This window comes from Dermochelys coriacea, chromosome 16 (genome assembly GCF_009764565.3).
Source record: "Dermochelys coriacea isolate rDerCor1 chromosome 16, rDerCor1.pri.v4, whole genome shotgun sequence".
Classification (NCBI taxonomy): domain Eukaryota; kingdom Metazoa; phylum Chordata; order Testudines; family Dermochelyidae; genus Dermochelys; species Dermochelys coriacea.
This window is the reverse complement of record NC_050083.1, coordinates 10,843,723-10,859,542: the sequence shown is the minus strand read 5'-3', so window position 1 is coordinate 10,859,542 and position 15,820 is coordinate 10,843,723. Positions and strand designations below refer to the sequence as shown.

At 47.1% G+C, this 15,820-nt stretch overlaps 1 protein-coding gene across 1 annotated transcript in view; it reads left to right on the top strand.

The window, feature by feature from the left end:
* The window catches only part of BRINP1 (BMP/retinoic acid inducible neural specific 1), a 94,702-nt gene that overhangs the window by 52,000 nt on the left and 26,882 nt on the right, over positions 1-15,820 (top strand). Inside the window, exon 3 of the mRNA XM_038375178.2 lies at positions 10,235-10,425. Coding sequence (XP_038231106.1) covers positions 10,235-10,425 — 191 coding nt within the window. The remainder of the gene's footprint in view (positions 1-10,234; positions 10,426-15,820) is intronic.

Here is a 15,820-nt window from a genome sequence, read left to right as displayed (position 1 = left end):
TAAAGACGAACTCTAATCACTACCCTTTCCTCCAAATTTCTCCTCAGGACCTAGTTCTACCATGATGCCCACAAGAAACCGGTCAGGGCAGGGTGAAGGGATGGCAGGCTTCCCAATGGAGGTGTATTGATTGTAATATATACTGCACATTTGGGCTGTATCCCTCTCCTCTCCCATGTGGGCTGCTAGGCTGCTTGATTTCCTAGGCCCCTATACTGCAGACGACAAGAATGCAGGGGGACTGTATGGAGGCCCGTTGGCTACAGCATGGCTCCATGTGAGAGTTGCGGTCCACCCACGGGACCTCACTTGCCAGATCAGGGACTTAGATCATAAGCTCTTGGAGGCAGGGAATGTATCTCTCTCTGCAGACAGCACCTAGCACATTATGGCAGCTACCAGAATACAAATAACAAACAAACAGATGATAATGATACACTCTAGCTCAACCCCAAGGAGTTCTGCTCAATGCAGGCATCACTGGGTGAAATTCTGTGGCTGAGGTTATGCAGAAGATCAGAGTAGGTCATCACAATGGGCCCTTCTGTCATTAAAATCTGTTAATCTAACAGTAAGATGGTGAGGAGGAGAAACTGATTACTGACATGTGGAAAACCACCACTGGGATGATATGGAGCCGATAAAGTGGTACCTGTTCACCCCACACAATATTTGCTCACCTAGCCCGTTAGAGATAGTATCATACCACCTCTAAAAGTCCCTTAGCACTTTGCATGCCTATGCTGTGCTCTTGCCCTCCCTTTAGCGCTCTCACTGGAATGAGTCACAGCTATAATCCATGGACATGAAAATGATTTTATAATAAGATTTAAATGTAGCCCAGATACAGTGCTAAACAAAATCGGAAAACAATCAGTCAGAGAAACTCAGCTCCGCCGATCAGTGTGTGACTCAAAATGGTTCAATGCTCAGGAAGATTGAGGCTCTAAACACAGCCACCACCTGCCCTTTAAAGTACTGGCATCCACAGGAAAGCAGACAGACAGACAGATGGAGAGATGAGAAAGACAGAGCACCTGATACTGCTCCTGTTGAAAGTCAATAGGCGTTTTGGCATCAACTACAACTGGAGCAGGATCGGAGTCAGAAACACACTCTCAATACTGGATTCTGGGGTGATTGCATCACAGAAGCAACTAGAGATGGGTATATACCCCAGCAGCCAGATTTGGTAGGGATTTGGTTATGAGGATGGAGGCAGAGAAGTCTATTTATTATTGTGAATCTTGTGAGAGTTGGTGTTCACTTTTAAGCCCCAGCTCCTGGAGTCATGTGTTTCTGCTTCTTAGCTTTCATAATAATAATAATCTGTTTCTCAGAGCTGCAGAGAAAAGCCTTAAAAGAGGATCCCTAAAAGGCTCAAAATCCAGAAGGGAAATAAAAAGAACCCAAAAGGTGTTATATTTTTTGTAAATCTCATGATTTTTTGGGGCCTGACTCATGGTTTTTGATCACATGGGGTTGGGAATACCACTGTGCATACAGATAGCTCAGCAGCATACTTCTCTCTGGGTAGCCTGCCCAGCTGTGTGGGTGGGCATATGGGTAGGAGGAGGCAGAACCATAATTGTCTCTGTTCTGCCCTCTTTGGGTCATCACTCAACCCTTGTGAGTAGTGAGCTGTCAGTGGCGGTGCTCTCCTTAGCAGAGAGATGAGCAATGCTTTTCCTTTAGCCCTTATGCAGTGTTTAGGCCAAAGCCCCATACAAGCAAGGAAAGATCCTGTACAAGCGGTGGGGGAAAACATTATCCTGCCTCTTTAAACCCCAAACCAAGCACAGCAGGGCTTTCTGCAGCTAAGCAACAGCATGAAGTAGCTCACTCCAGCCTAGCCCAGCCCAGCCCAACCCAAACATCTGAAATGTGGGTCATTTGGCAGAGGAAAAGGTGCCCGCAGCCCACCTTGTCTCAAGACCATTTCCCACTAACAAACACAACCCCCAGCACCACATTGCTGCACATCCCCTTATAGTGTGCTGGGTGAGGCTGGGGGTATAATTGCCTAATTAATTGCTCCCAACTGGTCCAACCCTGCTCACATATGCAAAGCCCAGCAATCAGGGTAGGTAACTGTGCTCATTCCTCTAGCAGAAGCAGATGGTTCACTCTGCCCACTGCACAGGGCCTGTACTTCCTATCGCTGTGGGACAGCTTCACATACTGCTTGTGATCCTGCTGCCCTTTCAGATTCTCTGCATTTGCACACCTGTGGAGAAATCCTGCCCCCAAAATGGGAAATTTTGCCATTGCTAATTTTCTTTACAGCTGAAATGACCAAATTGATTCATGTAAAGAGGTGCTTGTGGGGTTTTGTGTGTACAGTCTGTTAGCTTACATTTTGCATGCACTGCAATCCCAGTGCAAGGAGCTTTGGAAAACCTTGCCTTTAACCTCCTTGTGCCTCAGTTTCTCCACCTGCAAAATGGGTATTATAATATCTCTCTGCCATCACAAAGATACCAAAAGACTCAGCTGGTTAATAAAGGTTTCAGAGTAGCAGCTGTGTTAGTCTGTATCCTTAAAAAGAAAAGGAGTACTTGTGGCACCTTAGAGACTAAGAAATTTATTTGAGCGTAAGGTTTCGTGAGCTACAGCTCACTTCATCGGATGCTTATGCTCAAATACATTTGTTAGTCTCTAAGGTGCCACAAGTACTCCTTTTCTTTTTGCTGGTTAATAAAGTAATTTGCGATCCTCAGATGAAGGGCACTTGTGATGGCTAAAATATCATGATGATAATGATCTATTCATAAAAATACACATATAAAGATGAAGAGAAACAAATATAGGGGACTTTAAATTCATATTGAATCAGCTGTAAGCAACTCTGTCTCACACCCTAACCTCACAAAATTCCCCCTCCACCCCTGAACACAAGAACAGGATGGGGTCAATATAGCTTCCCCAAAGGAAGTGGTTTGCGTTTCATTGGACTGATTTCTCAGCTTCTGGGGTGGTTTTGGGGGGGTTTTTTGGTGGCAACTGAATGCTGGTGTGCATTTGCGTCACCTCTTCCTCGCGTACATAGAAAAACAAGTCCAGCACCTCTCCACTGGCAGAATTCCAGCAGATTCTGCTTCACCCACTTCTGGAGCTTGCGCACTGCTGCCTAATCATCCCATGAGAACTGGGATTCTTGAGTTACAGCTGAATGCTGGTCTTAAAGGGACCTTGTTACAGCTGTCATCTGCCTCTGTCCAGCCTTAATTGCGCTGGGCTGCATCATCATTTCACGTGGATCAGTAGGAAAAATATAGGAAGCAGTGTGGCCTGATGAATAGCGCAATGAGCTGGCTATGAAGAGATGTGGGTAGGTTCTATTCCTGGCTCCACCATGTCTGTGTTACTTAGAGCAAATGGTTTCATCTCTCTGCCTCAATTTCCCCCATCAAATAGACTTCAGGAGCCTTTTTTCCATTGATTTGAAGTGACTTGATTTTTCAGAAAGTTCTGAGCACCTACGCTTGGAAATCCAGTTCCTTTAAGCTATGTCACGCTACTAATTCCAAAATGGAGACAGCCACAAACATGCAATCTTTTGAAATGTCAGGGCTCTGAAGGAAAAACTGATCTTTGCTATTAGCAATCCAAAATTGGGGGAATGTCAAGTTTTCTTTGCTAAAGAGAGGACTGTGTTGGAAGTGAAATTGGGCCAGCACTGAACAGAGGAGAATTCCATTTCATGGCAACTTTTTTGCAAGGTTTCACAATTTGGGTTTTGTTCCATATTGGAACAATCCCGGAAACCTTTCAAATGCTTCCCCCCTAAATTAAATTGTATCAAAATGCCCATTTTTGGATCGAAATCTGAGCTTTTCGATTCCCATGGTGTGTGCTGCCTGGTGGCCAGGGGGCTGGCCTGGGATGTGGGAACCTCTGGCTCAAGTCAAACTTTTTCATTCCAGATCACTCCAGAATGATGCTGCAAACAGCTGAATGGCTGTTAGCAGTAATAGGAACTATTTGCAAAAATTACCCAGTATGGACAAGGATATGGTGAAGGCTGGAGTTAGAAAGGATAAATCCAGTGCTGCTGGGGATGAAAGGGGCACAAAGAATATTACATAAAAACAGGAGGGGACAAGTTGACAAGTTTAAATAGCCCACAAGGTGATCTTGCTATGACCAGATCCCTGTGGTCAGAGAGAATGGATTCCAGCAAAATTTGCCAGATCCAGCTGGTGTAATTCAGTGTACCTTTGCTGATGTCAGTGGAGCTTTGACAGGTTTGCACCACCTGAGGATCTGGCATCCCCAAAAGCTACACAAAATGTGTTCCAGCAGATTGATAAGACATCAGACATGGGTGAGGTTTTTCATAGGAGTGGGTGGGTGAGATTCTGTGGCCTGCCCTGCGCAGGAGGTCGGACTAGATGATCAGAATGGTCCCTTCTGACCTTAGTATCTATGAATCTATGATAAATTTTCTGCCATGTGACCTAGCACCTTTTGCTCTTCCTGTTTCCTTTCAAACAAAAATGGGGACTCAGCCAAGGGACAACACATTTTAACTAACTTTTAAAGCTGTGCAGCCGAATTTCCAAAAGCGGCTTCTAATTCTCACTGTCTCACAATATTTGGGTGCCTAGTTTAGGACGCTGCATGGCCCCTGGTTTTCAGAAGTGCTGAGCACCCCCCCATTGACATCACTTGGAGCTATGGAGCACTTTTTGTGGTCAGGCCTATTGAAGGCATCTCAAATTCGGCACCCCCAAAAACGGAGACACAAAATCAGTGGCTGCTTTGAAAACATTTGGCCGTCTGTCCTGGGAGTTTTACCATTATCTTCAGTTGGAGGAAGATTCAGTATCCTTGAAGAAGACTTGAGCATCTGGAACCCACAATCTAGCTTATTACATATACAGCCCTCATTTTTGAGAGCCTCGCAGTCATCAGTGGATTTTACCCCTATGAAGTAGGGGGAAATGATCCCCATTTTACTGATAAGCAACTGAACCACAGAGTAGATTACATGATTTAGTCAAGGTCACATTAGAAATCTGAGCTGGGAACCAAACCCTTGTCTTCTGCCTCTCATCCTAACGCCCTATCCACTAAATTATCCTTCCTACCCTCCCTAGGCTTTGGCTCAATAATAAAAAAAAATATGTATTCCACTTTCTTCTCTTTTTTTAAAAAAATTGATCTTTCCAGCACCCAATAATTAGGTCTCACTCATAAACAGAGCGAGGCCCACTCGCTATCCAAACACACAGCACTAGACTCGGAGTCATGCTTGTTTGATTGTGTTTTAATTTAGTGCTGGAACAATCCACTTACTGAGGTACTCTCAAGGTCACTCAAAATCTACCCAACTTTGAAGTCATTTATTTCTCATCCCTGTTTGCAAAATCCACGTTGTTCTTGGAACCCCCCTCCCCCCAAAAAAACGAATGCTGTTTTTCGGCAAAATATGAGTGAGAGAAAAACAAAACAACAACAAAAAAGCTTCCTAAAAGTGAAATCCAAGAGACGGGCGGAAGAATTGCCCACGGAAATAGGAGGACTTGCTGCTTGAAACACTTAAGACTAGACTAGACACAGGGCTAGAGAACACACCATTGAGGGGGGGTAATCCTCTCTTGGCCAGGGTTAATGGGGGATAGGCTAGATAATTTAGTGGGTGGGGGGATGGGACTGCAGGGGGGCTGGGGATTACTTCAAAGGCTTATAATTCTGTGGCAGCAGCCAGCCCTCACGTGCAGCCTTGCCCTGCAGAACACCCCAACAGTAACAGACTGCTGTTGACTGCCCTGATCAGTAGCTCTAACATCAGTCTGGCTAGTTAGCTGTCATGTATCTGTCTGTCTCTCTAGCTGGCAAGTAAACTCCATCTATCATGACCGATCATTTTCGGCTTGCACTATTTTTCTTTGTGAATATTGCTCTGGAATTAGACTCTTTTTTTTTTTTGGTGTGCTAATCTGAGCTGTATTGTGTATCTGCTACAGAGCCAGGTTGAAGCTATGGGCTGAATGTTCCAAGAAGACAAAGGGTATGTCAACACTGCAGATATAAACCCATCGCCGGCCCATGCCAGCTTACTCGGGCTCACAGCACTTGGGCTGCGGGGCTGTTTCACTGCTGTGTAGACGTCTGGGCTTGGGCTGGAGGCTGGGCTCTAGGATCCTGTGAGGTTCTAGAGCAACTCCTATGGGAACTTAATTCCCTTCTGCCCCTTTGAAAATCTCAGCATTTAATGGCCCAATGCTGTCATGGACGGAGGAGAGGCCATGCTGCAGAGCAAATCCCGAGACAAACTGCTCAGCCTGGATTTGTCCTGGGCATTTCAGGGAAAAACACCTCTACCACCCTTTGAAAGGGAGCAGGGAGACCCCTCACTCTGTGTTAGGGCAGCTCCGTGGGTGGGTGCCATGGTCCTGCTGTGATCCTGCCCCTCACCAGAGCCTTTGGGGATATCTAGTGCCTGCAGGAATCTCAAGGAGTCTTGCACTCAAGAGCCAGGAGAACTATGAGTGTATCCAGCCCCGGATCAAGGACGTGAGGCCAGGGACCAAAAGCAAAGTCTTGTGTAAAAACACTGGACTGGAACACAGGAGACCTCGGGATGTATTCCTGGCTGTGCCACAACCTCTGTGAGTGACCTCAGGCAACTCAATGAGATTCTCTGTGCCTCAGTTCCCTATCTGTCCTATGGGGCTGATAAAACTTCCTACACCATAGGGCTGCCACAAGGATGCAAGCAGTAATACTTGTGAGGTGCTTGGACACTATGGAGATGGGGGGCAGATAAGCACCTCCACAGAGATCTCTCACCTACACACGCAGAACTATACAATCTGGCTCTTAGAAAGTCAAACCTTTGGAGCAGGGTATTTGGCTCATTCCCTTGATCACACTAATGTCACCCAGTAAATAACAACAGCAATGCTGAGGTGTTGGGGGGGCACAGGAAGCTGGCTGGTAACTGCAAGTCCTGGGTTGGGGTTGTGTGGGAGGGGCACGGGCTGACAGCTCATCAGTTGTGGCAGCATGCATCAGCTGGTGGCTTTTAAGCCATGCTTTAAAAGGAGAGGGGGAGTGAGCAAGCTGGAAGGGAGACGGGGAATTCAATGGCTACGGTGACAGCTCCAAAAGGAGTCACTCTGCCCTTAGCCCATGTGCTGGGCCATGTTGCTGGAGCATATGCTGTGCATGGGATCCCCTTGCTGTCCTGCAGGGCCCATAGGCAGCAATACCCACTGGGAGGGGGAGAGAGAGGTGGGGAAGAGTTCTAGTTAGCGTGGTACTTCTGGGCGTCGTGCTGAACCTTTCTGCTCTGTTTCTTTCACATATTCAGTTCCGCTCCTTGGTTGCTGCATTCCTCTTTGGTTTCAAACCACGGTCTCCAAGGTCTGCACTGAACTTGTTTCTCCACTTATGTCCTTTGGTCGTCTTGGTGGTTTGAGGATGGAGAATTTAATTTGCTCCGATGGCCTCTCCTTTTCAGACTCCTCTCCCCAGATAGAGATGTACGTGCCCTTGGATTCTCCTATCTGTAGAGACTCAGTGGGAGCTCTGGGTGATGTTCCCAGATTGTGCTTTCAACACTGTCTCCCTCCTCAGCATTTTTGCCTTTTGTTTTTCCCCTGGAGGGAATGTACCACTAACGAGTGTCAAGATAGTCCCCAGCAACTCCCTCCATCTGTCTGACACACAGTGTGGACTGCTCACTCATTAGTGCTAGCTCAGAAGGGGTGATTCCTATCTATCTATCTATCTATCCATCTCGTTACTGAGACAGAGAGGAAGGCCTGATGTTTTTTTCACTAAGAGGGTGGTGAAACACTGGAATGCGTTACCTAGGGAGGTGGTAGAATCTCTTTCCTTAGAGGTTTTTAAGATCAGGCTTGACAAAGCCCTGGCTAGGATGATTTAACTGGGACTTGGTCCTGCTTTGAGCAGGGGGTTGGACTAGATGACCTTCTGGGGTCCCTTCCAACCCTGATATTCTATGATTCTATGATTCTATGTATGAGTGTCTGCCTCCCCCTAGGCAGCAGTATGTCCCTCCTTACTGGCTCTCCCCTCCCTTTCCCGCATCAGGCATTAGCGTCTCTTTAACATGGACTCACAACAGTCTTCCATGGCTTTTGCTAGTTCTCTCTGCCCCACTGAGTTATACTTAGGCTACCCTTGAAAAGAACTCAGTTGCGTCAGCTAGTGCAGGCTCGTGTGAGTGGCATTAGCTGCGCGAGACATCTTGCATTGCTATTGCAGGCGCCAGGGGCCTGATCCAAGCTCACTGATGTCAGTGGGGCCAGATCAGGCGCCACATTCATAGCACATCACACCAATATGCCACTGTGAGCGCCATGAACACATGATTTGGTCCCCCCATGACAGAAAGGATGTGGACAAATTGGAAAGAGTCCAGGGGAGGGCAACAAAAATAATTAGGGAGCTGAGGCACATGATTTACGGGGAGAGGCTGGGGGAACTGGGGTTATTTAGTCTGCAGAAGAGAAGAGTGAGGGGGGATTTGATCATAGCCTTCAATTACCTGAAGGGGGGTTCCGAAGAGGATGGAGCTTGGCTGTTCTCAGTGGTGGCAGACGACAGAACAAGGAGCAATGGTCTCAAGTTGCAGTGGGGGAGGTCTAGGTTGGATATTAGGAAAAACTATTTCACTAGAAGGGTGGTGAAGCACTGGAGTGGGTTATCTAGGGAGATGGTGGAATCTCCATCCATAGAGGCTTTAAGGCCCGGCTTGACAAAGCCCTGGCTGGGATGATTTAGTTGGGGATTGGTCCATACATTGAACACCTGTACATTTCTGGGGGCTATTCAAGGCACTCGTTATTTGTAAATAGTTTTGGAACCAAGAATCTGACTCCCAATGTGTCCCATCGTAGGCATAACCGATCCACTGGGTTGTTCTCGTTACTGGTTGCTGGGAGGAAACATTCCAAGACTGGTGGCAGACTATTTCCAGTGAAAGGACCCTGTTTCTGGGATCTGCTCTTTCCAGAGCCTGAGTGTAGTGAGTTTCAGGGCACACTGGGAATGGAATTTCTGCTTAGCTTTTTCAAAGTCTGAGGATTAACAAGTGGGAATTAGCTCTGGAGTTTGCATTTTAAGTTAAAAGGCTGGTATGTTGCTGATATTATTGCTGTAAGTCCCCCTGGTGAGTGGTGATGGGACCCAGTCAAAATAAACACATGCGTAATTACATTCATTAAAATAATCTAAAAGGCAGCAAGGCCCTGTGGCTAGAGAGCCAGACTGGGAGCCAAGAGCCGCAGGTTCTGATCATGGCTTTGCCACTGAATGCACTAAATCATCTCCCAGCACATCAGTTTCTCCACCTGTACAGGGGGATGCAAATGCTTATTGAGACTGAAAGTGCCACACAGTGTTATTCCTGTTATTTAAATGAATGCTTTATCTGATTTACTGGAATAAATGAACGAAAAGGAACTGCAGCCTGTGACTCAATTGGACATGGCAATATATTGCTTAAGGTAGTGCTGTGCATATTGCAGGAGAGTTCTAAATCCTGGTTTTCTTCTTCGGCCTTCTCCAAGATTTTGCAAAAGAGGTTAGTAATGGCGGGTGCCTCGGTTTTTGGCTGCCCAACTTGACATACCCTAAAGGAGCCTGATTTTCAGAGGGCAGGTGCTGAGCAGGTGCTGTCCACGTTGTTGTTCAAGGATCACATTGCCCTGCACTCCAGGGGCTGGAAAATCAGGACATCACGAGCAAGCTTGTGCCCTCCAACTTTTTAGCTGGGTTTTGCACAGTCGGAGAGTTTAGATAGGATGGAAACACATGGACATGAAATGCCAGACTGGATCAGAACCAAGAACTGTCTGCTCCAGTATCCTGTCTCTAATAGTGGCCCAAACTAGCTGCTTTAGAGGAAGGTGTAGGAGCCCTGCGGTAGGCAGATGTGGGATACTCTGACCCCTACAAAGGGACAGCCATACGTCTGGAAGCTCATCTGAACTTTATCTCTGAACTTGTTGAGGTTCCCCCAGCAGCAGCTCAGACCGTGATCCTTAAGGTGTGTTGGCATTGTGCAATAATTTCTTGCTTCTCCTCTTCTTCCTCCCACTCCTAGGTCTAGCCTCAGAGCCTCACCTGTGTATCTATGTGGGGATGTCCTCCCGTATTTTCCCCTTTGCCCTCATCTTCCCCTTTCTTTGGTGATTCTCCCCTCCTGTCCAGACTCAGAGCCTCACCTATGTTGTGTTCCTGTGTTGTCGCATAGGGAGTTTGCCCGTTGGAAGGTGAGGAACACAGCCATCGAAAGGAGGGACCTGCTCCGCAATCCAGTGCCCCTGATGCCTGAATTCCAGAGGAGCATCCGCTTGCTAGGCAGGAGACCCACCACGCAACAGTTCATTGATACCATCATCAAAAAGTACGGCACGCACATCCTCATCTCTGCCACCCTGGGAGGTAGGTGGCAACTGGGATATTTTCATATGCAGCTCACTGTGACGGTGGGGAGAAGGGATGAAGCATGCTCTTCCAGCTCTGTGTCACTTTGAATGTAAGAGAGACCAGGTGGGCAAGGTAAATATCTTTTATTGGTCCAACTTCTGTTGGTGGAAGGTGCAAGCATTTGAGCTACACAGAGCTCTTCTTCAGGCCCAGGGATGGATGTAGGCCAATTGGTATGGTGGTGAGTCAGGGCTGTCACATTTCCTCCCTGAAGCCCCATACTCTCCTGCAGATCTGCTCAGAAGCCCAGGCTAACTCTGAATGGCCCCTTTGGATTATGAAGCAGAGTGTGTGGGGGTGGGTGTCAGTAGATATGATACGTGTGCCTGGTGTGACGATGTAGTGTGTATTGGTGTGTGTGATGTGAGCGCAAGTGTGCTTTGTTTGACAATAGCATGTGTGGAGTGTTTCTGTGAGTTGCGTTTACACATACTTGATGTGAGAATGGTGTGTGTTTATATGACGTGTGTGCACATGTCTGTGTCAGGTTTTGAGTGCATACAGGATGTGTGTAGTGTGGGCAGTCATGCCTAGTGGCCAGAGCAGAGGTGGTCAGGCCAGGAACAGTGCCCAAGCTCAGAGCTGGGGTCAAGGACCAAGAGTCGGAGCTAAGGGTCAGAGCCCAGGGTCAGGAACCAAGCAGGGAAGCAGGGATGCACTGGACTGAGCAGGATAAGAACAAGGCTGGGAACAAGTAGGACCAGGGCTGGAGCAGCGCTAGGAGCATGGCAGGCACAGGAATGATTGCATTCATGGGTGTGTGAGTTGAGAAGCCAGAGATCAGTTGTTGCTGTTGGACCAAAGTGCTTGTTGACTTCCTCGGCCAATAGGTGGGGTGTCAATCATGCAGCTCTGTTGTGCTCATAGGCTGCCCAGAGACTGGGCAGGCACAACTGCAAGTCCTCATCCACGACAATATACATGCGTCTACACACCTGCTGAGGGCTCAGATGGAAAGCCTTGGAAATATTTTGCAGCCCTAGTGATGCCCAAAGATCAACTGAGTAGCGCAAGTGCTCTCGGCTGGGGCAAACCCACTGCCATAGCTCACCCTTGTGTGAATACAAGGCATTGCAAGGGGTTCTTCTACTCCATCATCCCCTTATCCATCATTCTGGTTCTGCAACAGTCGGCATCTTCTTTGGCCATGACCTCCAGCCAGGTCAGCTTTCAGCTCAGCCCCCTTCCGGGGGTAACAGAAAAGTCCAAACAGAAAACTCAGAATTTAATGGCCTTTATGCCAGGCCTTTGGCCCCCATCTGGATGAATGGACTATAAGGTGGATAGAAAGTTGGCTCGATCATCGGGCTCAATGGGTAGTGATCAACGGCTCCATGTCTAGTTGGCAATCAGTATCATGAGGAGTGCCCCAGGGGTCTGTCCTTGTACCAGTTTTGTTCAACATCTTCATTAATGATCTGGATGATGGGATGGATTACACCCTCAGCAAGTTCGCAGATGACACTAAACTCGGTGGGAGAGGTAGATATGCTGGAGGGTCTGGATAAGGTCCAAAGTGACCTAGACAAATTGGAGGATTGGGCCAAAATAAATCTGATGAGGTTCAACAAGGACAAGGGCAGAGTCCTGCACTTAGGATGGAAGAGTCGCATGCTGGGGACTGACTGGCTAAGCGGCAGTTCTCCAGAAAAGGACCTGGGGATTACAGTGGATGAAAAGCTGGATATAAGTCAACTGTGTGCCCTTGTTGCCAAGAAGGCTAACGGCATAGTGGGCTGCATTAGTAGGAGCATGACCAGCAGATCGAGGGAACTGATTATTCCCTCTATTTGGCACTGGTGCGGCCACACCTGGAGTACTGCGTCCAGTTTTGGTCCCCCCACTACAGAAAGGATGTGGACAAATTGGAAAGAGTCCAGCGGAGGGCAACGAACATGATTAGGGGGCTGAGGCACATGACTTATGAGGAGAGGCTGAGGGAACTGGGGTTATTTAGTCTGTAGAAGAGAAGAGTGAGGGGGGATTTGATAGCAGCCTTCAACTACCTGAAGGGGGGTTCCAAGAGGATGGAACTTGGCTGTTCTCAGTGGTGGCAGATAACAGAACACAGAGTAATGGTCTCAAGTTGCAGTGAGGGAGGTCTAGATTGGATATTAGGAAACTATGTAACTAGGAGGGTGGTGAAGCACTGGAATGGGTAACCTAGGGAGGTGGTAGAATTTCCATCCTTGGAGGTTTTTAAGGCCCAGCTTGACAGAGCCCTGGCTGGGATGATTTAGTTGGGGTTGGTCCTGCTTTGAGCAGGGGGTTGGACTAGATGACCTCCTGAGGTCCCTTCCAACCCTAATCTTCTATGATTCTATAATCTGGGATTTACCTGTCTTTGTTCTTTCAGTCCTGAAGCCTGTAGGAGGACCCAGGACAGACCTCTCTTCTTGGTTTTCCAGCCCAGGGACACCATGTTAGGCAGCTAACGGTTGATCCTTCTAAAGCCTCACGGCTTCCTTGGGATGTTCCTATTTTGTCCTTAGCTCTTTCAGGGCTGAGGTCTCCACTACTCTCACTCCATCTCCTCCTGCAGCTTCCTCCCAGCCCACCGCTGAGGAGTCACTTCCAGGCCACTGCCAGTCTCTCTGGCAGCAGATGGATTGTAATTCAGAAAGTCCCCTCTGTCTCTCTTTAAGGCCGGACTCCCCCAGCTCTCCTCCCTGGAGCTAGGGTGGTAACTTCGGCTAGCTGTAGAGCTTTAGCAAGCTTCTCTTTCAACTAGCCCCTTCCTCCAATTAGTCCTCAGGCTCAGCAGGCCAGCCTTCTCCTGCTGCTGTCGGCCATGCTATGAAGGAGAAGGCAGCATATATGCTGATCCCCTTCTTAAAGGGGATCCAATTGTTCCAATTGGCTGGGAGCAAGAGGAGCCTGGCTCCACTCACCCTGCAAAGCTCCTGATCACAAGCCCTTAAAGAAACAGTAACAGGATTTTCTCCCAAAATATTACTTACTTCTAGGACCACTTTCTTTCTACCAGTATCTCCTATTTCCTAGGTCCTCATGTACATCAGACCTCCCAAGATCTTAAAAGGCAATGCCACACGATGTGGGTGAACTGAGCCCTATGTCTTACTACTTTTAAGAGGACAGAGTACTCCGTGTGGCGTTAGTTACTTCTATGTGTGAGAGAATCACAGTATGACTCTGTGAGGATGCAAATACCAATATCTGAGTATGTGAGTTTTAAGATGATGTGGATATGCTGCAGTTTTGGGAGGGTGCATATGGGCATGTGTGTCTGATGCCTGTGTGATGATAATCAGTCTAGATTAAATATGGTAAAGCCAAACTCCAAATAAGGGCAGCATTTGAAAGAACCATGTGAATTGGATATTCTGCCTGGGTGATTGTCTCTCTTGGAATAGACAGACTAGCAGCCTGGCTGATATAGTGTCTATAATACCATTCCTGCCTAACCTTCACACTCTGCCTTGTTTCTTGAAATCAGATGCTCTCTCTTTCTCTGAAACAGACTGAATACAGAAGGAAAACAATCTTCTCCCACAGGAGGAACTCACTGGACTTGGAAAAATCTTAAAGTGCTCTGTGAAGTGGCATACTAAGGCATTAGGCAGGGATGGAGACACTGATGGGGAACACAGACAGAGAGGCCTGAACTGGATGCAACAGTTAAAGGGAAAATATGGGCCACATTTAAGAAAAAAAGAATGATAATTAAATTCAATGCAAATATATATCCAGGGACTGCAGACAGGTCTCAGTATGGGCAACATATGATAGTAGATCAATAAGATGGAGAACTGCAGGTGCAGTCACCAATCTGCATGCCCGGTTACTGGAGCTGGGTAGAAAATGTCAAATATTTAGAAAATGAAAAATGGAAGTAAATTTCTCATGGACATTTTTTTTGCTTCTGTTTGTCTATTTATCACCTCTATCTGTTGTCCATTTTGCACATAGAGTTAAATAACATGTGTGGCATGTATCTGTAGTTGAACTGAGAATACTGCAGTGAAAAAGAAGGCATCTTATTTTAAAGTTTTGTGACGCTGTTCATCACCATATTCTCTGAGCACCTTCCACATAAAATAGATTGCCAATAGCGAAACAATTAGTGAAATTCCTAGGGTTTCTGGCTCTTGTTCCTCTGGGGGCTATGGAAAGCTCTTTAAACACACTGTAAATGAGCAGCTCTGTAGACAAGATTAGATTGATTTGCATGCCTGCCTGCATATTTTTCATGCGCGGCTTAGGTGCCAGATCCTCAGATGGGGTAAACTGGTGTAGGTCCATTGAAGTCATGTAGTCCTAGCCATTATTGAATGCAGACCTAAACGAATCCTTAGTCCAAAACTGCCTGTTCAATGCATCCAATCAAATTCCACCTCCCCCCCCCCAACCACATGAAATGTTCCAATACAGCAAAGCATGTGCTTAAGTGATTTGCTGGATAGGGATGATGGGTTGAATCAGGGCCTAAAAGAACTCTGTACAGAGAGAACTCATTTCTTTTGAGGAAATGTCTCCTTGGAATCATATTTTACACAGTGCAAGGCAGTGAAGGAAGAAACCATTGAGGCAAATGGAGTTTTATTTGTGGTTTTATTTTTCTTCCCATTGGCAGCCTTTTTCTCTTTCACATCCCTGGAAATTCCAAATAACAAAGACCTTCAATGGTGAAATATATTTTTAATTTCACCCGGGCGAGGTGTGAATTATTCACAGTGGCTTGTTCCATCTCCTGTTTTTACAACACAACATTTTTAAATATGCAGAGGCTTGTAACGAGAGCTGGTGTTGGACAGAAGTGCGAAGTGTTCAATCAGCCCAGAACAGCGGGGTTGGGGCAGGCAGGGCAAGAGGAATGAAGGATTCATCTTGACAGTGATCATGATGAAGATGAAGCAGCTTTAGCCCCGCTGCATTGTGCATGGAGTGGGACATGTTCTGCTCAGAGTTTGCAGGCTAATCCAGATCCCTGTGACATCCAGTCGATCGTCACTTAGGAGTTGCTTTTCCCCTAACTCTCTAAAGACCTTGGACCACATAAAAAAGCAGCTACCCAGAGAACTGTGCTTTTTATTAATTCAAATCTCAGCCTGACATTTAACCAGTTAAAGAATGAGAGACAAATGTGCACGACTCCCTTTTTGCATAGCAGCTGTTGGAGGGCTCAGGGAGGTCTAAGAGAAGGAGCAGGCCATACTGCATCCAGCACTCTTGCTGCCTAGACACCTTCCACAAGAGGATGGATTTCTGATGCCTTTCTGTTGCAGAGTAGCTTGTTTCCCCCAGAGCCTGATAGAGAGCCAGCCCTGCTCCAATTTAGTTCTGACAAAGGGATTGGTGCAGGGTCATTTCTAGGGCATACCCGCTCAGG